The sequence below is a fragment of the Crocodylus porosus genome, unplaced genomic scaffold (genome assembly GCF_001723895.1).
Source record: "Crocodylus porosus isolate Cpor-Errol unplaced genomic scaffold, CroPor_comp1, whole genome shotgun sequence".
NCBI classification, from domain to species: Eukaryota; Metazoa; Chordata; order Crocodylia; family Crocodylidae; genus Crocodylus; species Crocodylus porosus.
Genome location: NW_017728909.1, coordinates 51,943,252 through 51,967,608, shown reverse-complemented (window position 1 = coordinate 51,967,608; position 24,357 = coordinate 51,943,252). Strand labels below are relative to the sequence as shown.

Here is a 24,357-nt window from a genome sequence, read left to right as displayed (position 1 = left end):
CACTAGAAGTTTTTAACTAACCATAGAGGTTGAGTCAATTAAGTGTAGAATCTGTGACGCAAAACTGTCTATATAAACTTGCTTACTTATTATCAAGGGGGGCTGGTTCTTGGAGGAGACGAGCTGCTCTTTGTTGTTGTGTATGCATGCTTTAATAAAGAGCTTTGAGATAAGACCTTGCTGGTGTTGTCTGTCTCTTGCGGTCAGACAATGGACCTGGGAAGTTGGGGTTCAAGACCCTGACAACTGGACATCTGCTTCAGGCTGACTTTTTTGGGGAAAGTTTTAGCAAAGATTGTTTATCCATTTCCAATAATATGAATAGGAAAAAATAAGTTGCTTTGTGCCTTTTAAAAGAAAAATTACAATTGTTGTACTAAAACTAGTGCTGCCATACTTTGGAAGAGAGGTTTATATTTGTCAGGGAGTTGCCTTTTGCTTCACCTTTGAAAATCCTCTCAATTTTTGTCAAGTTATAAGACTTTGAAAAAATAACTTCCATCCATACATGCTTAGTAATCTAATCTTGGGTGTTTTAGGCCACTAATGACAATTAAGAAAGAATATGGCTTTCTAGAGCCATCAATCAATGCTTCTTAGGTAGGAACTGTGACCACAATTCGAGTTAGCAGTTGAATAAAGAGAGGTGGAGGGGAAGAAAAGATGACCTTATTGCTCAAGTGAATAAATCTGATCTAAATTCACAGAGTGGGTGTATGTGATGCAAACACTGCCATTTTCACACATACTTCACGGTGTAATCAGACTTCAAGTAAGCCTTTTTGAAACACCTTAGAATAATAGTAATTTAATAATAATGCCTTTCATGGTAGGAATGCAAACATTGCAAATAGCAAATTAAAGCTAGAACAACAAAAGAACTACAAGATACTGATGTGTGGGCTTAAACAGTAAAGGGTATGCAGTCAGTGAGAAGGAATAAATTGTTCCGAGAGTCATTTTTCTGATGATAGTGGCCCTTTTGGCGTGATTTCTGTATAAGTTACAACACTTAAGCAATGTATGTGGTAACTGTGTTGGACTGAGACAAAAAGAAGTGCAAAACTCTAGAACTCTTTATTCCAAAATGATACCTTTTATTAGACCAACTAAGAAGTTGCAAAAAAAAAAACCTTTTTCTGAAAGATTTCAGGCTCATATGCCCTTCATCAGGCTCAGGAAAAAGTTCAAGATGGTAAAAAGCCCCCATCTGAAGGAAATAACATTATGTTTGCACAGAGGAAGCAGAAGTTGGAAAACTGTTCCTCTGGGTCCATGACACTCTCTGTGAGCTTGCTCTTCATTGTGTAGATCAAGCAGGGTTTCTTCCCTGGTAGTGTAAGATGGCAGGCAGGGAGGTGTAGAAATCTTTCTTGTTGTTCAGCAATGAAGTTTATAATCCAAAACTGGCTAAAATTTGGCATCTTCCATATTTCAGGGATGTATGCGGTACCCGTGTTAGTTTGAGACAAAAAGAAATGCAAAAATCTAGAACTCTTGGTTCCAAAATGATACCTTTAATTAGCCCAAGAGAGAAATTGCAAAAAACATATTTTTTTCTGCAAGCTTTTGGGCTCATGCATCCTTCATCAGACTCTGGGAAAATTCAGTCTGGTAAAAAGGAGCCCGAAAGCTTGCAGATAAAGATTTTTTTTGTAATTCCTCAGTTGGCCGAATAAGAGGTTTCATTTTGGAACCAAGAGTTCTAAATTTTTGCAACACCTTAAGCTACATCTTTCTAATGTTTCATAAACAAAACCAGTTCTTTTTTTGTAATAGCTTTTTAGGTGCAGGAGGTCAGAGTTTAACTCGTGCTAACTAACCTTCATCCATCCTGAAATCCAGATGAGTTAAAAAAAAAATTAATAAAGCAATTATTCCTAGGGTCCTGTTGCATCTGGAGAGGGATTTCCTGTTTCATCAGGCAGGTTCTTTCTAGTTTATGTAGATTCCCTAAATAATATGTCAGTACAATCCCCATGCAGCTGGCTGACTAGAGTTTTTAGTGTTAATGATGGCATATCTCATAAAATGTTGTGGTAACCTTGGGGTATTTTTAATGAAATTTAACACAGATGTTTGGGCTTTTTTTGATGAGCACTGTGATATATATCCTATTTAGCCAGCAGGGTTGGTTGGTTTGTTTGTTTGTTTTCAGATAATGTCTGGCCTAGACCCTCCTGCAGAGGACATGAGCAACAATCAAATTTCTGAGCTGAATCCATCTTATATACAGGCTCGCTTCCCTCGTGTAAATTTTGATTGGCACAAGCTATCAGAAGAAATGGAGAGAGAATACCAGGAGATTCGCAAGCAGTTGCAAAGGGGTTATAACCCCAGCATGAGAAATGAATGCAAGAGGTTAAAAACGTTCTTCCCCTATGGCTCTGGTTCATCGTGGGCTCCCACAGAGATGGCTGCTGCCGGGTTTTATTACACAGGGGTTAAGTCTGGTATACAGTGTTTCTGCTGTGGGCTGGTTTTATGTGCCACACCAGCCAGACTGTCCCCAGATTCAGAGCATAAAAAATTTCGGCCTCAGTGTGACTTTGTGCAAGGGAAAGAGGTGGGTAACATTCTGCGGTATGACATACGTGTTCAGAGCGTAGAGGAGAGTCCGGCAGAGCCTACAGACAGGTACAAAGAGGAGGAGGCTAGACTTCAGTCTTTTGAAGCCTGGCCATTTTATGCCAGAGGAACCCAGCCAGCTGCGCTCTCTAGTGCTGGATTTTTCTTTACAGGTAAATGGAAAAGGTATGTTTGTTTTTTGATGTTTATTAGATTTATATGTTGTCCTTCCCAAAAAAGGTTCCTGGCAGCTTACAATAGATGAGAAAATAACTTGTAAAATCAGAACAAAATATTTAAAATAAGAAAATATCACAAAACAAGTTCCCCCCCCAATAAAAAGTCCAAAATGTAAAAGCCATCTGCCCCACCCTACCCACTCTCCCTCCTCTGCCTTCCCTATCTACTCTCCCTTCCTTGCGTCATATTCAGGTCAGTTCACTTCCCTCTTATTGTCCCTCCCAAGTCAATACCTACATCTCTCACAGAGGAGGAGCATGGCTGTCCCACTACACCCCCATCTCTCACCACCCCTAACATCCTTTTCAAGCCTGTGCCTCCCTCTCTCACAGGAGGATGATGCTTGTCTCCAAAATTCACTCATTTCCCTTTTCCCCTAAAGAAACATGTACTTCTATTTAAACAATTGCAATAAGCAGTACAGTTACCGCCCCCACCCACAATCCATCCCTACCAAAGAGCAACATCAAAGGGTGTCCTTGAACATCACCTTTGGGTGGTGCTGCTCTAGGCTAGCCTGCAGTCCCTATAAAACCTAGCGACTGGTTGCATCATTCCCCTTTCCAGCTTAGGTGGCTGTGCAGCAACTGCACTGAGTCCTGGCCCTCCCCTGCTCTGGTTTTGGTCACCAGTCTGCAGGCTTCGTAGGGACTCCTCTTTCTGCTGCCTGCAGCACACGGTTGAGGGTTTTGGTGCTGGGGGGCGCATGGCTGTAGGGTGCCGTGTGAAGGGTGTGCATGGGGGATGTGCCCTGCCCCCAGGCGTGAGCTGTATTTGGTGGGCACTGCCCGTGCTGCCTTGCCCCTGCCCTCCAAGCCACGTCCCCCCCGCATGGAGCCCCCGCCAGCTGTGCCTGCTGGATGCGCAGGTTGGGGGGGGTGGCTGCAGGTTGCTGCAAGGGCGGTGGGTGCAGGCAGCACTGTCAGCTGTAGCACATTGCTATGGAGTGGGGCATGCCCCCCATGCCTGCTCCCGGCAGGGCACCCTGCCCCCCATGCCCCCCTTTGCGCACCATCTGCTGCACTGGAGGGCCAGGCAGCATGCCACCTGGTTGCAGCCAGCAGGCGCTCCCCGCACCTTGGCCACCCCCCATGCCATGTGCCCCCCCTTGCACCCTGTGCCACACCCCAGGGTGCAGCCGGTGAGTGTCACCATGCCATGGCCACTCTCCACACCATGCATGCCACGCCCCTGTCATGCTCTGCACCACACCCTGGGGCCAGCCCCTGTGCCACATGGCCACAGCCGGCAGTGCCGCGCCCCACAGCCACTGACATCTCCCCCCACCAGCCTCATGCCACGCGGCCCTGTGTGTCCTGCACCACATCCTGGGGCTGCTCCCTACACCAGGCAGCCACAGCTGGCAGGTACTCCCCACGTGCAGCCATGTGCCACACATCCCTGTGCAACACTCTGGGGCCACTGCCAAAGCCACGCTCACCCCCATGACTGCATGCCACCATCCCCACACAGCTGCGTGCTCTACCCCTCACATGTGACCTGCACCACACCCCAGGGCCGCTCCTCGTGCCACTAGCATAGAGCACTCTCTGCACTGTGGCCGCTCCCCGTGCCACTCCCCACGGCCCCTCACTACCCCACCCCTGTGCACCTTGCGCCACAGTGGGGGGAACGGGGCTGTACCCAGAGCAGCAGCGGCAGGGGGGTAGCAGGGCAGGACCCAGAGCAGCAGCAGGGGGTGGGGGAGTGGGGCAGCAATGGGACAGCAGGGGGAGGGCATGGGGCCAGATGCTGGTCTGCGTCTCTGCCTTCCCCCGCTCTCCCCTGCCCCCCGTCATTCATGATGGGCATTTTGCTAGTAATAATAATAACATTCTGAGGTTTGGATATGTCAGAAATATCTGATCTGATCTATTCCTTATCCTTGTGCTTGGCCTTGTGCTTCATTAAGTTAGACTCCACCTAACCTTACTGAATTCAAAATCTGTTAACATCTAATCAAGTTTGTATAGAAGTTCCCTTGTCATTTCACCTATTACAGTGTAAGCCAGAAAGTTCCAATTAAAAGATCTAAATTCCTGAGGTAAACTGGTGTTCACTGTGATAGTTATGTTTGCGCAACTTCAGTATGGGCAAGAGACCTGACATTGTCTGGGATCAGCTTTGACGTATGTGATTCTCTACATGCAGGTGAAAAAGATAAAGTTCGGTGCTTTGCCTGTGGAGGATGTTTGGGGAACTGGGAAGAAGGTGATGATCCTTGGAAAGAACATGCCAAATGGTTTCCTGAGTAAGTGACTGATCATCCTTGAGAAATTCCTCCATGCACAATGAAAGCTGACCTGCATTCACACTGGGATCAGGCCCTGGTGGTTCACGCCAACCTTGCTCTGATCCATGTGCCATGATTGGGCCCTGGGGGCTGGCACACCACCCCTGTTATAGAATGATAGAAAATGAGGGTTGGAAGGGACCTCAGGAGATCATCTAGTCCAGCCCCCTGCTCAAAGCAGGACCAGCCCCAACTAAATCATCCCAGTCAAAGCTTTGTCTAGCTGGGTTTTGAAAACCTCCAGGAATGGAGATTCCACCACCTCTCTGGGTAACCTGTTCCAGTGTTTTACTACCCTCCTAGTGAGAAAATTCTTCCTTGTATCTAACCTAAATTTCCCTTGCTGCAACTTGAAACCGTTGCTCCTTGTTCTGCCATCTCCCACCACAGAATAGCTTAGCTCCATCCTCTTTCAAACCCCCTTTCAGCTAGTTGAAGACTGCTATTAAATTGCCTCTCAGTCTCCTTTTCTCTGAACTAAATAAGCCTAGTTCCCCCAGTCTTTTCTCATAAGTCATGTCCCTCAGACCCCTCACCATTTTTGTCGCCTTCCACTGGACTATCTCCAATTTGTCCGCATTCTGTCTGTAGCAAGGAGGCCAAAACTGGACATAGTACTCCAGGTGTGGCTTCACCAGTGTCCCACTCCATGTGTCAGGATCAGGCCCTCTGTTGCCCTGCATGCCTGAGCTAGTGTACCCCTGGGTTCAAAAATTTAACAGTAGGGTAGAGGTTTCACCACTCTCCCACCATCAAGTTTTTCGGACCTGGGGGGTGCCCCACAGGCCAGGTGACACTGGTGGTTGGATCTGGCTTACGGGCTTTGGAGCTGGGGGTTGAGCACCTCTTGGACTAAGCTATAAGCTAAAACTGGTAAATAGTTCCCCTTAATAATCATTTGGTTGTTTGAGTGATGTTGACAGCACCATACAGCTACTGTCCATTTACTGTCTGTTTCTGAAATGAAAAAATAACACTGAATTATCTTTTAGTAAAGGAAATCTTAACCAGAAATAAAAGGAAAAAAAATCCCTTCCAGGAATGCCACAGCATTTAGTAATTTGATTTACCTTGTTGTTTTATAGGTGTGAATTCCTTCACCATAAGAAATCCAGTGATGAAATTAAAGAATACCTTCATAGCTACTGTGGATTTGTAGGAGTGGTGGTAATTTTCAACAGCCATGTTATTTTTCTTTCATTGTTTCATGTACCATAGTCAAAATATTAAGATGGATGAACTGGACCCTGATTCTGCCAAGCTAATTCTCGTGGTTAACATGAGCCAGGAGAAGAAAATCTGTTGACTTAGGGGATTTCTTGTGTGAGCAGTGTTCTATGTGCACAGGCTTTTTAGGGTTGCCACCTGAGTGCTACAGAGTCCTGTTACCATCTGGGGAGTCTTGAGCTCAAAACCCACACTTCCTGGGACATCAGAGGTTGAGATCCCTTCAGATATGGTTAGAAGTAGCTGAGGGAATGCTTAAAGGTGCTGTTACTTTTTTTTTTATTTAACCAGACAATCTTGAATGTGATACAGGTCACTGACACCTGGAGAATTTCTGGGAATGCTTAAGATGCTAGCACTATTGTGTCTCTATAGCTAGAAACAGACATTGCCAAGTGAAGTAGACTAGCTGTGCTGGGATGTGTCCTGCCTGTTGATCTTTTGGGACAAGGGGCAACACGCTCTGCACTTCCAGAGATGTCTCCCAGCAATCTCTGGGGTTCCTGGAGATTGCTGGAGGCACATCTATGCAAATGGGGAACCCTGACTTCTCCTGCTTCCAGAGACATGCCCTGGAGATTCTGGGAGTGCATCTCTGGAAGGAAGGAAAACTGGGGCACTGGTGCGGTCCCAAAGCTGGGGTCACCAATCAGCTGATTGGCAGTTTCAGCCTCAGGCAAAGCCGACCCTAGGGGTGTGCGAGGCCCAGGGCATATGGGTGGGGGGTGGCAAGCGGATGGAGTACAGAGCTGTCACGGCACGGTGTGGTGGCTGGTGGGGTCTGTGGGCCACCCCAAAGTGTGGGGCCTGGGGCAGTTGCCCCGATTCGCGCCCCCCCCCAAAGGACAGTTCTGGCCTTAGGACTGCACCAGAATGAATTTGACACCAGAGATTGCTTTGTACATGTCTCTGAAAATGGGGAAAGCCAAGCAGGTGCTCTTAGGGCTTGAAGGACCCAATTTTGTGCAGGAATACCTGGGCCATGCAGGGCCAGGCCCCTCAAACCCTGGGAGCATCTGCCTGGGGGCATTGGGAAAATGCAAGCAGCTACAGCTACCCAGCATCCTATCATAAAGTAAATGGCTGCCTACTGCAATAAAGTGGCATGGTTTACTAACTTTTCTCATGGCCATGTTGCAGTACAACAGAAGATATGGATTTCTTTCTGCTGTCCCCTTGTGCCATTATAAAGATGAAATGCAATGTTTGTTTCCTCCCTAAGATATGCTCCTATCTGAGAAAAGTCTCTTGGAGGGGGGTGGTACCCAATCCCATCTCTGGCTGTAGCTGTAGACACTTTCTGAGTGTCTAGATGGTCCTTTTTCAGTTCTTTTCAAAAGTGAAAGCATATTTAATCAGTTGATATTTGGAGGTTCTACCAGCCCTCTCACCAGGTAGTATTAGTCCCAACCCTGTTCTGTTCATGTGTTTATTTCTTTTGTTTTGCTAACCTACCATGTTGGCCAGCAGATATAACTAAATAGAAGACAATGTTAACTTTAAATTTTCATTCTGCTTAGGGAAAGCATTTCACAACTCCCTTGATAAAGAGGATATTACCTACAGAAACAGGTACAGAATGAGAATGAATTCTACTCTAATCCTGAGCATGTTCTCTTTTTTTCTTGTTGAGCAGGGTTAACAATGAAAGCAGCCCCAAGTTTATTTTCTTGTGAAGAAAAGCTTGTAAATATGAAAGCTTCTGGATTTTAGCTTTTTGCAAAGTTCTAGGGCTGTTGGACAGTCTGATCAGGAGTGAAAGCAGTGTTCTCTGCAGAAAGTCAATGGATGACAGCTATGCTCTGTCTGACTCACATTTGCCTTTGTCATAGAATCATAGAAGTAGGGTCAGAAGGGACCTTGTAGATCTTCAAGTCCGAAAAAGAGAATATGGGGCTTAACTCAAGAATTGTTAGGTGACATAGGAACCAGCTAAAGGGGAGACAATACCTGGTTGTAAAGAAAAAAAAGCTATTGGTCTAAAAAAAGTTGACCAGTGGAGTTCCTTATGGAGTGCTCTTGGAACCAGTTTATCTATCGTTTTCATGCCCAAAATTGGTTTGTATTAGTGATATTTGTTAATAGCACAAAATTATGACACACTGTCATTATAGATGAGGCCTGAAATATCATATGAAAGGGACTAGGTGTCACTGAGGACCAGAGTGATAGAAATGAGTGAAATTCAGTGGTAGAAAGTGCCATGTCATGGATTTATGGATTAACTTCAAGACATTCCATCATAGGCTGAGGACTCATTTCTTTAGAATGATGGAGTCAAAGAAAGATCTGGGTGTACTGATGGATCACAGGATGACCATGACCCCACCAGTATGGTGAGGTTATGAGGAAAGGCATAAAGTTATAAGTGTATGACATACCAGGCAAACTATCTCCAGATACAAGGAGATAACAGAAGTGGGGATTTTGGGTAAAGTACTGGTGAGCCATCATGTGGAATACTGTGTACATTTTTTTCGTCATCTTTGGTCAAGAAGCATGAAATCTAAGATGATCAGAGGCATGAAGAACCCATCTTCTAAGGGCAAGCTAGAAGAGCTGGGTTTAGTTAGGGTGGCAAAATGAGGCCTGAGAGGGGATATTATTTTTCTCTCAGATTTTGGAAGTCAAGCCTTAGGAAGGGGTAAGAGCCTCTTCACCTAATCGCCAGTGTTAGCATGAGAACAAATGGGTGCGATTTATTCACAAATAAATGAAGCTGTAACTTTACAGAAAATATCTAGCCATCAAAGGTTTGAGGTTTTGGTGCTGGTGTAGCTGGAAGTAAGAAACCTAACTTGTGTTTTAAGACCAGATTTGACAAATGTTATGATCCAGTTTCCTGTAATACCAGGGATTGGACTGAATACCAGCAGAAGATCCATTAGAGTACCTATGTTTCTTTCTCAGCCTGTGTGTTTCTTTTTTTTCTTAACCCTTTTCAGGTGGAATCAGAGTTACTTTTAGTAGTGTGGGAAGGAAAGGGGTGGAACATTGAGAAAAGAAATTTATTTAGGCCATTATTAAGTACCAGTGTGAAGAGACAGCCAGATGTTTGATTGCTCTCCTGTGAAAAAAGTTACAGGCTCAAGGTTACTTGACTTCTTGCTCTCTCTTGGCACTAAGGGTATGGACAGATGTACCTCTGGAAATGTTTCAAAAGGGCAGCAGCTGTTCTGTTCTAATTGTTATGTGTGGACAAGTTGAGAATGGCATAAATGTAGCAAAGACACTCCAACTTTTACAGCACTTCATCCAGTGTTAAAATTTGAGTGGTTTTGCTATGGTGGTGTCATAGAATCATAGAAAGATTGGGGTTGGAAGGGAGGCCCTCTAGTGTCTAGTCTACCTTCTGCTCAAAGCAGGACCATCCCTAACTAGATCATCCCAGTGAAATTTTTGTCTAGCTGAATCTTGAAAACCTCCAAGGATGGAGATTCTACAACCTTGCTGGGTAGCCTTTTCCAGTGCTTCAGTACCCTCCTTGTGAGAGAGTTTTTCCTAATATCTCACCTAAACTTCCCTTACTGCGATTTGAGACCATTGTTTCTTGTTCTGTCATCTGCCACCACTGAGAACAGTCTGGCTCCATCTTCTTTGGAACCCCCCTTCAGGTACTCGAAGGCTGCTATTAAATCTCCCCTCTGTCTTCTCTTCTCCAGACTTAATAAGCCCAATTCCCTCAACTTCTCCTCCGAAGTCATGTACCCCAGCCCTCTAACCATTTTTGTTACCCTCTGCTGGACTCTCTCCAACTTGTCCACATCCTTTCTGTAGTGGAGGGCTCAAAACTGAACACAGTACTCCAGATGTGGCCTCACCAGTGCTGAAAAGAGGGGAAGAATCACTTCCCTTGCCCTGCTGGAAACACTCATACCAGTGCAGCCCAGTATGCTGTTAGCCTTCTTGGCAACAAGGCTACACTGCTGACTCATATCCATCTTATTGTCCAGTGTAACCCCCAGGTCCTTTTCTGCAGAGCTACTGCTTAGCCAGCCAGTCCCCAGGGTGTAATGGTGTATGGGATTCTTCCATCCTATGCAGGACTTTGCACTTGTCCTTATTGAACTTCTTGAGATTTTTTTTGGTCCAATCCTTCAGTTTGTTGAGATCTCTCTGAATCCTAGCCCTACCCTCCAGCTTATCTATTACTTCTTCACCTTGGTGTCATCTGCAAATTTGCTGGAGGTGCACCCCATCCCATCTTTTAGATCATTAATCACTATATTGAACAAAACCGGTTCCAGAACCAACCCCAGGGCACTCCACTTGATACTGGCTGTCAGCTAGACACTGGGCCATTGATTACTACCCTCTGAGCCTGATGATCCAGCCAGTTTTTTATCCATCTTACAGTCTATTTCTTCAGCCCAGACTTCCTTAGCTTGCTTGTGGGAGAATGTATCAAAAACCTTGCTAAAATCAAGATATATTGCATCCACAGCAATCAGGTTGGTCAGGCATGACTTGCCCCTGGTTAATCCATGCTGACTATACCTAGTCACCTTCTTCTCTTCCAACTGCTTAAAAATTCCTTAAGGACCTGCTTCATGATTTTTCCAGGGATTGAGATGAGGCTGACCAGTCTGTGGTACCCCAGATCCCCCTTCCCATTCTTAAAGATGGGCACTGTATTTGCCCTTTTCCAATCATCTGGGGCCTTTCCCCATTGCTACAAGTTTTCAGTGATAAAGGCCAGTGGCTCTGCAACCACACCAGCTGAGTCCCTCAGCACCCTTGGGCACATTGCATCCTGCCCCATAGACTTGTACATATCCAGCTCTTCTAAATAGTTCCTAACCTGTTCTTTGGCCACTGTTAGCTGCTGACCTCCTCCCCAAACTGTGCTGCCAGATGCAGTTGTCTGGGAACTGACCTTGCCTGTCAAATTCCTGTATTGTTCCTGGCTTGCTGGCAGTTATAAAAATTAGAACATTTTGGCCCCACAGGATGAATGAGTGGTGCCAGGCTGGTCTGTGAGGTGGATCCACCATGCATGGGGCTGGGGTCTAATTTGGTATGCACAGGATGAGGCCTTTGTTTCATTGGCCATATCATGTCCATGGCGCATACTCTGAGTGCCAGATCAGGCCTCATCCCTGTGCATGATGAATTGGGCCCTTTGCCACAGCTCCAGTACCAATCCCACATGTGCTGGATTGCACCGGGCCTGCTGCTCCATCCCCAGCCCCAGCTTGAGCCCACCACCCCAGCCCTCGCCCTGCACGTGCCAGCCATACTCCATGCATGGGACCACATCATTTGGCCTGTGAGGTTTGGAAATGTGGTGGTGGTGGTAGGGAAGCAGTAGCAGTTTTAATTGACACCTTCCCCCAGTGCTGCCCAGGGGATGAGGCAGCTGACAGAAGGAGCCATCCAAAGGCAGACTATGGGCAATTAGCAGCAAATCAACACAGCAGCTGGCAGGTGAACCTACAGGGGGGTGGGAAAAACTTGTAGAATTGCCAGTTGGCTCGGGGGGCAGAGGAATGCCTGCACAATGACTGAAACAAAAAAAAATGTTAATATGATGCCTCTCACTTTGGACCTGGAAAGTCTTTGGGCCTGTTTGGACGTGGGTAGTCCTGTGAGTGGACAGATGGCATTTGCTCTGAAAGGCAAAGGAAAGTGTTCCATGGTTCCCCCTTCAGGTGCCCAAGCGGTTCTTAATTCCCTGATGGAGCCAGGGCAGACTATGTGGTGAGAGTGACGGTGCGACCGTCAGTAACCACACCCCTTGGGGAGACATGGGCAGCAAGGCACAGGTGGGCACCCATGCCAGGGCCATGGGGGGTGGAGGGATGACTGTACAAGTGACCGGCTTGGCATGGAGCTCCCTGCAGGCAGCCATGTCTTCCTGGGCTGGGAGAGGGGGGAATTACTGGTTGGCTGGTCCCCCTTGCCGTAACTGAGTACCAAAGAAAGCAGCAGGGTGGATTGTTATACAGCTCTTCCTGCTGTAATTTACTGTGAATTGCACACTGAGCTGAATTTGATTTAAAGGCTGTCACCAGTAAACAATGATATACCGAATTCAAACAAATAATGTCAATTTTAATAAACCAATTTAATTTAGTGAGGATTAAACAGTGTAATGTATACAAGTGCCCCACATTTCCAGACTCTTGGGACGATCCACAGGCGAGATCACATGGCTCTCTGTACTGGATCCAGGCTTGACTACCCCTGAATTAGAACATACTAGCTGCTGCCCTTTTGAAATGCCTACAAAGGTACATGTGTCCATATCCTTGGAATAACTTGTCTAGATCCTGACATCTATCTTTTCCTATGCACATTTCCTTAATGGAAGCCAGAAAGAGAGAGGTGTTCAATCATCATAATGCTAGATAAAAAATAATGCTAGATAAAAAAAATGCAAGTATTTTGTAATCTGCTTTGAATACTCAATCATCTTGTGAAAACATGACACACAACCTTTTTTTTCTTTCTAGTAAAAGATGTATTAATCAGAACATGGAGAAACATTCATGAGCCCCTTTTGTGACATGTTATTCTCTGTGTGTAGGTGAAAGGGATGTTGTTCAATGCTTTGCTTGTGCTAGATGTTTGGAGAATTGGGAGGAAAGTGATGATCCCTGGAAAGAACACAAAAAATGGTTCTCTGAGTGAGTAACTGGGTGCCCTTGAGAAATTCTTCTTGGTGTCAAAGAAAGTTGACCTGCATTTCTTTAAAAAAGACTATTGAACAAAACAGGTTTTATATTAAGAATTGATCATTAAATAGCTCATTCTGAAAACAGCAAGCTAGACCTCAAGTTAGTTGCATGGTGTTGTTCACATACCTTTTTCACACATGAATAGTTGCAAAGCAAACTTTAGTGACTCCCCACAGAGAACAGATTTTGGGTACTGCAGATCTTCATTAATGTGTTTAGTCGCTTTCAAATGCTTGCAGGTATGTATGTCAGTATGCATGACTCATGTGAGGAAGAATATGAGCTGTTTGTGCTTGGTCTATGTGGAACTAGTTCTGGGACAGCCTGACTCATCATGAGTCACTCTAATAGCACAAGCGGTCCCTTTAAAATCAGTAGGATTACATGCACAGGGAGATAATATTCAGTATTGGCAGAGATGGTATGACTGAAAGTGCAGAGTTGAGGGATTTAGGGATAAACCAGTGTGTCATTGCCTATGGCAGCAAAGCCTTTCTGGTCACGGAGAGGTCTTGCTAAACTTTGGATGGATCAGTTTACTACCTTGCTTGATTGTAAGTGGGGGTCATGCAGATGTGGGGACAAGGAGTAAAGCTAACAGAAATACTGCTGGATCCTTTCCTTAGGAGTGGAGAGAATGAGTTCTGAAAAACTTTCAAACATACTGTTGGAGTGATGTTGTAGCCCTAATGGTCCAGGAAGTATGCGTTAGGCAAAGATTTTTTGGGTAATGTATTTCATTGGACCAGAGCATAGTTGGGATAAATTTAGACAAATTTGTCTAATCTTAGAAAAATAAATCAATCCCAAACATGCAGTAGGTCCAATAAAAAATATCGCCCACAAAAATCCTTGCCTCCTCCAAATGTATGACTGATTCTGGTTTTTTTTCCTATTTTCTACTAACTGAAAAAAGAACAGAAAAGTAAGCAAGTTAAAGAACATTGCATCAGGTTTAATGTTGTATGTTTGAACATTTAATTTTAGTTGCAAATGCTTGGAGCTACGCAATGAGATGACAGTAGATCCACCAAAGAGTCAGTCAACGTTACATTCTGAGCAGGTAACCAATTGGTCTTATTCTCTGCTGTTGGCTGGAGAATTCATACTTTGCTATGTAGAAATGGATGTTCTGGTCAGAGTAAATCACTGTGTATATGGTATGCAAAAACGACTTTAAAGTTAACCTGAGCCCTGTACTAATGCTTTGTCTTTGTCCCTGAACCACTGTGAATTTCTGATTGGGGGAAGTAAAAGCCTTGATAGAGGTTCCCTTTTTTAATTTTGATGGTTATCTGTACCATGTTAGAAAATGGCATGTATCTTTAAGGATTTACTTGTGTATGCAGTGAACTTTCTTCCTTTTCTTGTCCTTATCCTTGTCCTTATGACACGGTATTTAGCAGAATTTGCAAATTTGTTGGAATCTGACATGGCTGCACCATGAACTGAGAGAGGCTTTTAGGAGTGGTAGTGGTAAGACTACTTTCAGAGTACTGTGTATAATTTTGTCACCAGTGTTCAAAAAAAGATGAACGTGAACTTATCATAGCACAAGTATAAGAAGATTAGGGAATGAAAAACTTATTTTATGAAAGAAGAATAAAGGCATTTGGCTTGTTTAGATTAGCAAAATGAGGCTAAAGAGGGAAGAGCATTACTTTTTAAAAATATACTTGCAGGATAAATATTAGGGGTGGAGAAGAGCATTTTAAGAGGAGTAAAGGCTTGGACTAATCTGAGCAAAGTAGAGAAGGAAAAGGGATCACTTTAGGGGAACGGGGAGAAGGAATCTGAATCATTGTAAGGTTCAATCTGATAAGTTTTTATAGCAGGGCTAGTGAGTGCACCCTGCCTTTTGTTTAAGGGGTGATAAATGATTTAATTATTTCTTTTTTTTCCCCCAGCAAACTGCAAAGACAACCTCGGAAGGGAGAAAATGCCAATGTTCTGCTTTTACTGGTAAGTACTATTCTGTACCTCTTGTTGGAAGGCTCTTTCCACATTAAACCTTTCTGCTGAACTCTTTCTGGTTCAAGGGAACTAAAATAGATAAGGTATGTATTTCATTGGCCAAATCCTAGAACCCTTTCTTAGACCCAGGGCTCTAATTGAAATAGGGATTCAGGTTCTGCAGAGTAAGCAGCTTGTAGTACCTCAGTCAGCTACTGCCTAATGTAAGGGTTGGCAACCTATGGCCCACAGACCAGATCCAGCCTGTGAATAGACTGGATCCTGCCCCAGGCAGCTCAAGGAAACAGTAGCACACTCCAGCCACAGTGGTAGAGGCAACATCTCCAGAGTCCTATTGCTGGCCTTTTTCTGTCTATTACCCTCCCTGCATGTGCTTATTCCTGGAGGGTTCCAGGGTGCAGACTCTGCCAGGGCTGAGCTACAGGCAGAAGTCCACAGTGACAACAGGTTGCTAAACCCCTGGCCTAATGTGTAACCTGTGACATAAATGGAGTGGCAGATGGTAGAGTTCACCTGTTCACAGGAAGCCAGGTGACTGCCCAGAAGACAACACCAGTCCTTTTCTGAAAGTAAAGATGTGACTTTAGCGAAGGACATAGGTGTGGGAATGGGTGAATTTCATTCAGGAGTTCATTCATATTTTGGAAAATACTAGTATATTACCATATTTTGGAAAATACTGGTATATTAGTGTTGCATATACTGCATTTCAAACCCAAAGAGTCTGACTTAAAATAGTTTTCTGTCAGGCTTACAATACCCTTTCCCTTTTTCTAAGTAAAATTGTATCAGACAATAAAATAATTTTGAGGGGGGTAATGCTAGTGATGTGTATGATTAAATCTGTTAGAAAGGAAGCTACACAAAAGGAGGTATCATTGAATCATGGCCCAAAGTTCCTGGTCCACAGATATTAGAATTGTTGCGAGTGAGAGCTGATAAATAAAAAGCAGTGTTAGATTGACTGGTTCATTTGAGAGACCTTCTTCAGCAAATATTTGGAAACAAAAGTATATGCAGTAACTATGTCTATGGCTTTTTTGGAATTGCACAATTTTTTTGTGACTATATGTGCTGGGTGACTCTGGGAGACCTGTCATTGTCCTTCATGGCAATGCATGTGAATTTCAAAATACAGACAGAAATGTTACACACTTCTCTTCTATCACTGGCAAAAAAAAATCACTTTTGCTAGATCCTAAGAAGCCTAATAGTTTATAAATGCTAAAAAACTGGACAAAGCATCTTAAATGTGCTTTATCATCCATGGTGATACTGCACCACAAATATATATGTAGCTCCCCTCTTTACTGCAAGGAAAGACTTGAATGGTTGCGTACCACTTTTGGAAGTCCTGGTCAGCTCAGTAGCCTGTGTATGTAGGTCCTATGGTCTTGAGGTTTGTAGTGAAAGGAGACTTTGACTACCGTCAACTGATGAACCAAAAAACAGAGGTGAAATGAATCAGATTTCATTAGAATGTTTGTTGTGGGTAGCTATTACACACCATGATTTTGTGATCTTTTTTGTTTTTTGGTTAAAATTGATTTAATAATTGATTTTTGGTATAGTCGTTGCGAAACATTCTTATCCTCACTGTGTGACTGAAAAGCGATAACACTGTACTTGATATGTTGTGAATAAAGAGTGACCGTAACCTATCTCAATTGTGCACTACTGAACAGGTGAACTTGGATACAAGTTAGGTAGAAAAATGAGGAAGGGGAAAAGGCTGCTGTCTTTTAGCAAGGATTTTTGCTCAGGAGTCCTATCTGTGATTGAATGTCCCCAACTGTCTCGCTCTTTGAAACTGTAGAGGGCAATGACAAATATGAATGAACTTAGATAAGGACCCCTCAAGTGACCTTGGTGAGGGTACAAAGAAGAGCAGAAGAGCTATGCACACATACAGCATAGGGATAGAAAAAACAGCTCCACAAGCACAGAGCACTGTCTTCAAAACTAAAGGAGAATTTCTAGTAGGTGCCACTAATCATGGGGCTTTTTATTCTGTGCCTATCAATCACAGGAAGTCAGTGGCTTACACATTAATGAGCCAGTACATTCACTGGTGAGGAGTAAGTCTGGTAACTGTAGGACATTCCAGCAGCCTCCACAGCATCCTGAATAAGCTAGGACTGTCAGTGTAAATAGGATTGGGAATGACTGGAAGGGTTGGTTAGATACAATTAGGTAGGCTGAAAACCTGAACGTAGAGTCCAAGACTGGAACCTCTCTTCTGGCTCATTCCATGATCATTTGTTAATAGTCAATTGAGCCAAATTCATCCCTCAAGTGACAGCTTATACCTGTCACTTGAGGGATGAGTGAACCTCCTGTATGTTGCATAGTGATATGGTTGGAAGAAGGAGTATCTGCCTTAGCTTTGCAGCAATGTCTGAGCAAGGGACTTGTTTGTACAGTCAAGGCACTCTGAGGAGCACTGTAGGTTCCTGTTGCGTGCACTTAATTTTCCTTATCTCCTGTCTATTCACAGACATGACCCTTGAGGATCCCGAATGGTCCCAAGAAGCCCAGGCATTGACTGAACAGCTCAGACAGGCTTACAGTAATACCAGGTTTAGCAGACTGCCTTCCTTTGGTGACTCTACACATTTTGCCATCGATTTGAAATTGCTCTACGCAGACCTGTCAGTTGTCTCAAAGGATATCTATAACCAGCCACTGCAGCAGCTCTTGCTGCCTGACATCCTTGCAAACCTTAACTCCATCACTGTCCTCGAAGGTGAAGCAGGAGGTGGGAAGACAGCATTGCTGAGGAAGGTAGCTGTACTGTGGGCCTCAGGCTGCTGCCCCATGCTAAGTGGGTTCAAGTTGGTCTTTTATCTTTCCCTCAGTGCCACAAAAGGGGATCAGAGCTTGATTGACATCATCTGCAACCAGTTAGTGGGATTTCCAGGGTCGTTAACGGAAATGTCCCTGAGGAACATCCTTCAGCTCTTAAAGCACCAGGTCCTATTCCTTCTGGATGACTACGGCGAGATGAATTCAGTCCCCTCGGTCATCGAAGGACTTGTACAAAAGAATCACTTCAACAAACACTGCCTGCTTATCGCCGTGCGTACTAATCGGATCAGAGAAATCCGCAAGCATGCAAACATAATTTTAACTATTGTGCAGTTTCCTCTCTACAGCACTCTCTACATCCTTCGGAAGCTGTTTTCACACAACATTGCCCTTGTGGAAAAGTTCATCTATAAGCTGCAAGTTGAAAAGGCCATGCAGACTTTTCTGAAGACCCCGCTTCTAACTGTGGCTCTCTGTGCATATTGGGTACAGTACCCAGCAGGGAACATCTTCAATGACAAGGCTATTTTTAAAGCCTACTTGCTGTATAACTCCCTAAAATACTTGGAAGAAGGAGACCACGTTAGCACCATGGTGTCCTCCTGTGGAGAGCTTGCCTTAAAAGGTCTTTTCAAGCCGTGCTTTGATTTCAGAGAGGAAGACCTCTTTGAAGTGGGGCTTGATGGAGATGAAGCTCTGAGATTGGGCCTGCTGAGCAAATTCACTGCCCAAAGGCTGCAGCCAGTTTATCAGTTCTTTCATCCATCATTCCAAGAGTTCCTGGCGGGGCAAAGGATGAGTGAGCTCCTGGCTTCTGATGTTGAAGAAAACCTGGAGAGAGGACTGTATTACTTGCAGCAAATCAACACGTTGAGGAAAGTTTCTGGGACCTATCACTTTTTATTGCAGTATGCTTGCAGCTATCCTTCCAAGGCAGTTCCAAAAATCATAAACCATTTATTCAACTTGATCCACTCTAAGGAGGCATTTGAAAGTCATTCAGAAAATGATGAACTACTACAACATCACCCAGAACTACAAATGGTGGTGCAGGCAATAGATGGTTTGGAGTCAGAATTTTGTCTTTCATTTTTCACTCGCCTTTTACTGAACATTGCAATTTCTGCAGCTTATGAAAGTGACACTGTTGCAATGTGTGCCCCAGTCATCTTTGAGTTCCTTAGAGGAAAAACATTTTCTATTGACTCATTTGTGTCACAGTACAATTTTTTGCTGAGTTTTTTTCTGGATTTTCCAGAAAGCCTGTCTTTTCCCAGTACTTTTTACTTAAATGTACATGGAAAAAAAAACAAACCAAAATCTGTTTTTTCAGATATAGGAATTAATCTTTCTGACCTGGAGGTTCCAACGATTGACACGGATTATGCTTCTGCATTTATAAATCTTAATGATATGTCACAGAGGGTGAAAGAACTTGAGAATAATAGGAATAGTTTTTTTTCACTGGTTTCTAGATTTCTGCCAGACTCTCTTATGGCTCCTTTCATACGTGCAAAGGGTCGTGCAAAGATTTCAGCTCTGAAATTTGTAGCTAATGACATCAGTTCTTTGGAAGGAGCTGATCTCAGGAACCTAATGGTGCTATTCTCCATTTCAGAACATGTTGAGCTTTGTCTAAAAGATAGTCCAGGACTGGTTGAAAGTATCCGACCAGCTCTTGAACAGCACAAGGAATGCTTTAAAAAATTCAGCCTGTGTAATGTTAACTTGAGTATAGCAGAACAAGAACTGCTTCTGTCCCTGTCTTCAGTGGAATCTCTTGAGATAAAGGAAGAAGCCAAAGTACCAGGTACAATCCAGTGATTGTTAACTGACTGGAGTTTTTTTTTCTGTCTGACTTCTTTTCTCTTTGTGGGTGTTTGGGTTTTTTTTAAATCCATAAAGGTTAAAGAGCCACTCAGTTAAAAAGAATTCTAAAGGTGTTGGTGAAAACTCTGTAGTCGGGGTAAAATTTATCTTCCAGTCTGAGGTGTCATTTCTAAATCTCTCTCCCAATATTTGAGTGGAATAACCAAATGGTTAGTAAACGGGAGTGTTCATAGTTACCTGCGAGGTGCATTTTTCCTGAACAATAGATTAAAGCCCTGGTGCTCAACCTTTCAGTCCTGCAGGCTACGTGAGTGGTGCAGGGCCAGTCCACAGGCTGGAACCAGTGTGAGTTTGGCCCGTGGAGTTGATTGATGGGTGTGATTCAGCATGTCAGATCTGGCTGTGGACCAACCCTGTGTGCTGGTGCAATTCAGAGTGCAGGACTATGTCATCTGGCTTGCAGGGCTCCCCACAGATCCATAAATTTAGTGGCAGGGAGGGAGCCATGGCTGTGGAGGTTGAACACCACTGAATTAAAGATATGCCAGTTTTTTAAAACAAACAAACAAAAAAGCCCACTCATACCTTCAAATGTTTTGGGGGTATTTTTTTTTTATTGTTTTGGGGTTTTTTTGGCTTACATTCTCAACTGTGAAAGGTTTCTGAAGCTCCCATTGAAATGCACAGATGCAATTCTTTATGCCATCAGGACGGAGCTGCAAGGGAGAGAGGCAGTGTCCATCCCAGGACAAGGGGGAGTGGGGGCATGTGGATCATGCTGGGGGTCGTGAAATGGGAGGGCAGTCAAGGTTGTCAAGATGTGGAGTGAATAAAGGACCATTTTAGTGGAGATAGTTTTCCATCAAGAGCCCTTTTGCAGCAGAAAGTTTCATCAAGGAATTTGTATTGTTATGGACTGGGTAGAGAGAACAGAACAAGATCAAGAAAAGTAAACCAGTGTCATTATTTGTTTTACTTTGCCTTTCAGAATTGCTTTTTACAAATTTGGACAAATTCACCTGCTTAAAGGGATTATCAGTGTATGTACAGAATGGTCAAAACGTGTTTGACATCATTCCCAGTGGCTTTGGAAATCTCCATAGCATGGAGAGATTGTTGATTGATAATGTGAACTTTTCAGATGGTTCTTCCAGGCTGGGTGAGTGCTGGGGTTGACAACTGTATGTTAATTTATGGAGCGTCCATAAAAAAGACACTCTAAAAATGCTTGTCTGTGAAAATCCATAAGAATATTTTGCCCTCCATAAAACATGGAGTCATGACAGCTTTAAGCTCTGTCGCAGGAAATATTTGGAGCAGCACTGAAAGACTGAAAGAGGACAGGGGCCTGTCCTTGCTAAGTGGAAGGACAGGCCCCTGCACATGCTGAGCTCTTCTCAGGGCTTTGCATTTCCCAGGAGCCTGCTGGACAAGACCCCTCCTCCCCCAACACCCACACCCCTTTCTTATAGCAATGTGTTGCTACTGGGTCTCTATGCCCATCCTCTACATATAACAGCTGTCTGCATCAAAGGTATAGGCAGGGAGGAGAGTGGTGCTGCCAGGGTGAAGCTGAGGGCTAGGAGAGACAGTGGGTGGAATAAGGGAGTGGATCAGGCTGGGGGTGGGGGCAGGTGAGATTATCAGTGTGTGGGGTGGGTAGGGAACCCCTGTGGTGGGGGAAGTACGCTGTAAAACCACTGCTGCAGTTGCACAGGGCTGCCAGCCCAAGACATATTTCTTACTGGTCATAAAAATACATGTCAATAATAATCAAAAAGTTTATCTGTCGGTAGGAAATGTCAGATTGTCTATAGGAAATAATTTTTTGAGTTGGCAATCCTGGTGAGTATATCTTTGAATGTTTTTAATGACCAAGTTTAGGTAGCTCTCTCCTGCAGAAAAATAACTGTTTTAGGTTCTTCTTTAGGGATAACATTGCATCCTTCTTTGAATCTCCAACAGAATTCTTTCCCCTGCCCCTCAAACACCATGTTACTGTCTCCCAGTTTTTAAGCTGGCCTTGTCATTCCAACAAAGAAGAAATGTTTTTAACCTTTCACTATTATTTCCAAATTGGTCAGGAGAAGGAATCAGTGTAGACCAACTGGAGGTATTTCCCTTGCTGTACATGCTATCTACACTGGTCAAAGCCTCTGGCAAACCATGAGAGGTAAAAGAGGGCAAAATTGGGAGCTGAATCCAGATCACCTGAATAAACACTAATAATCCAATTAACTGACAATGGCCAGGCCCAGATTCTCCCAGGCGACAACAGGGAGGGAATTCAAATTCTGAAACACAGCTACTGAAAATGACCTTCCATTGGTGGGTATTTGCAGGGCTACTCTTGATTGGCTCTGATCTTTCCTAGCAGGGAAGTAGCAGAGGATGGTGATGGGCAAGTATTTGTCATCTCTTAGGTCTCTCCTGGGAGTCCCCTAGTGTTATACCTTTTCACCCCCCCTGTTCAATTGGGTATGAGGCCACTAGGCTAGATCATGAGAAGATTTGGCTTGAGGTGCTACCAGAATGCTGATGATGTGCAGATCTGGCTCTCTCTCTTATCTTAACCAGGCAATGAAATCTAGATTGTTATCCATTGCTGGGCTGCATTTGGAGATTGGATGCAGGTGAACCAAATTAAACTGTTGGCAGACCTCACAGTTGGGGTTGGGGGGGGATTGGGACACCTATCATTGATACAGTTCAGCATCCCCATGTCCCTCAGGCCTGCAGCCTTGAGGTGCTTCTGGATATTTTGCTGTACCTGGATTCTCAGGTTGCAGCAGTGGCTAGGGGCATCTTGTATCACCTGCACCTCAACCAGTATTCCAACCCAAGCCATGAGGTCTGCCAACATCCATCACCCTTGCCTTGTCTAGATTCAGTTTCATTTGGTTCACCTGCATTCAGTGCCCTACTGAAGTCAGGCTCTGGGTAAGGATCTAGACTTCAGGGCCTGGATCAAGTGAGAGAGGGAGAGACAGCTGGGTGTCAACAGCATATTGATGACACCTCACTCCAAACCCCTCATGATCTAGCCCAGTGGCCTCATACACAATTAAACAGGAGGGGTGAAAAGATGGAATGCTAGGTGATGCACAGGAAATGTCCCAAAGGGATGATGGGCACTTGCCCAACACCATCCTCTGGGACTTCCCTGCTAGAAAAGAGCAGAGCCAGTTAAGAGTGGTTTTGCAAATACCCACCAGCAGGGTGGGAGGTGAGGATTGCAGTCATACCTGCTTCGGCTGTATGGTACAAGTGCAATGAGCTCTCTCAGCTCACTGGGCTGTCAGCACAGCTCCTGCTGGACCCACAACTTTGGTGTGGGTGTGGAACACAAGAGGGTGAACACCACTGTTGCTTGCTCTCCCTTGTCCCCCGTTACCAAATTCAGCAGCTGAGGTTCCTGATTGAGATCCTTGTTTTTCTGGGGCTTTTTTTAATTAAATGTTTAATTAATTTTCCTTTTGCATTTTAATGTGTAGATGGAGCATTGTATACAGTACTGAAATTTCTAAACAAAAAGATTATACTCTGGGTGAAGTCCCTCCATTCTTTTTCCCCTTTAATTTTAATTACACTGCTGCCCTAGGGTCTCATTCTTCTTAGTATGAAATAACACAGTGAAAAGGTAAAGGCACTTCTGGAGGTGAAATTTTCCTTAATAAAGGGGCATGGTGCAACAAGCCACAAGCTCTGTTCTTTTTTTATTCAAAGAGACCAGGGGAAGTGGGGGGGGGGGAAGACAGGGGGTGTCCTAAAATATAATTTAAATGTATTCACTTGTAACTCCTTACTGTATATCTTTCCTCCATGTCCTTAAAGAAAATGTATAGGTACTGCTAATAAAAACGTATTGATTCTGAAACTTCATCCATTTATTCTATGATTTTTTTGTCCTTTAACAGTTGGATTCATTCAGGGATTTCAGAACCTCCGTGTCTTTCATCTGAACACTTCCAGCTTCCTTGACTGTGAATCTCTTCTGGTTACAGTTTCTTCTTGCAAAAAATTAATGGAAATCAGGTTTACCGGATCATTTATCAGAGACCGAGACATGTTATCCTTTGGTAGGAAGTCACTGACTTATGCACCTCTTGTTCTGTTCATTTCCCCCTACCTCCTTTAAAACTCAGCAGTTTGGAAAAGTTGACTATATAAAGACACAAAATATCTTAATATTAGGGAACTTTAATGTAAGAAAACTCAAATCCAATCCATTTGTTTTTAAAATATAGCATAATCTTAATACTGAATTGGTGAAGTTCAAGAAAGCACCAAACATTGGCTGGCCAAACTTCCAAAATCAGGTGCCGAAAGCACCAAAATAGGTGAGAATGGATTTTAAGCCTCTGTAGCTCCCATTGAAGTCAAGGGAAGAGGTGCAGTTTTTTCACTTCAATGTCCTCAGGGTGCTTCAATGTGGGAATAGGTGTCTATATTTGAAAATGTTTGCACCTGTTTCTAAATTTGTTGACAACCCTCCAAAGAACCTGTCAGGAGGAGATGCAATGATTAGTAAGCATGTTTTTATAGGAAATGTCTACATTTGTGTCATGGTAGTGTAACTGAATACATAACCAGCAAGAACCCTCTTAGTCATACAATCTGATACCATTTCTGTATGTTGTATGCCTAAAATAGGTTAAATACACTTCTAAACAGCATATTAGCACTGTTGGGCTAAGAAATTACTATTCATGTCAGAAGACAAGTCAATGAAAAAAT

At 44.0% G+C, this 24,357-nt stretch overlaps 1 protein-coding gene across 1 annotated transcript in view; it reads left to right on the top strand.

Annotated features, from left to right (window-relative positions):
* NAIP (NLR family apoptosis inhibitory protein) overlaps nucleotides 1–24,357 on the top strand; it is a 37,486-nt gene that overhangs the window by 5,838 nt on the left and 7,291 nt on the right. Inside the window, exons 2-11 of the mRNA XM_019532283.1 lie at nucleotides 2,159–2,741; nucleotides 4,960–5,059; nucleotides 6,187–6,268; nucleotides 7,849–7,900; nucleotides 12,858–12,957; nucleotides 13,996–14,071; nucleotides 14,916–14,970; nucleotides 17,480–19,600; nucleotides 20,609–20,779; nucleotides 23,538–23,699. Of these exons, the coding sequence (XP_019387828.1) occupies nucleotides 2,162–2,741; nucleotides 4,960–5,059; nucleotides 6,187–6,268; nucleotides 7,849–7,900; nucleotides 12,858–12,957; nucleotides 13,996–14,071; nucleotides 14,916–14,970; nucleotides 17,480–19,600; nucleotides 20,609–20,779; nucleotides 23,538–23,699 (3,499 nt within the window). The 5' untranslated portion in view covers nucleotides 2,159–2,161. The remainder of the gene's footprint in view (nucleotides 1–2,158; nucleotides 2,742–4,959; nucleotides 5,060–6,186; nucleotides 6,269–7,848; nucleotides 7,901–12,857; nucleotides 12,958–13,995; nucleotides 14,072–14,915; nucleotides 14,971–17,479; nucleotides 19,601–20,608; nucleotides 20,780–23,537; nucleotides 23,700–24,357) is intronic.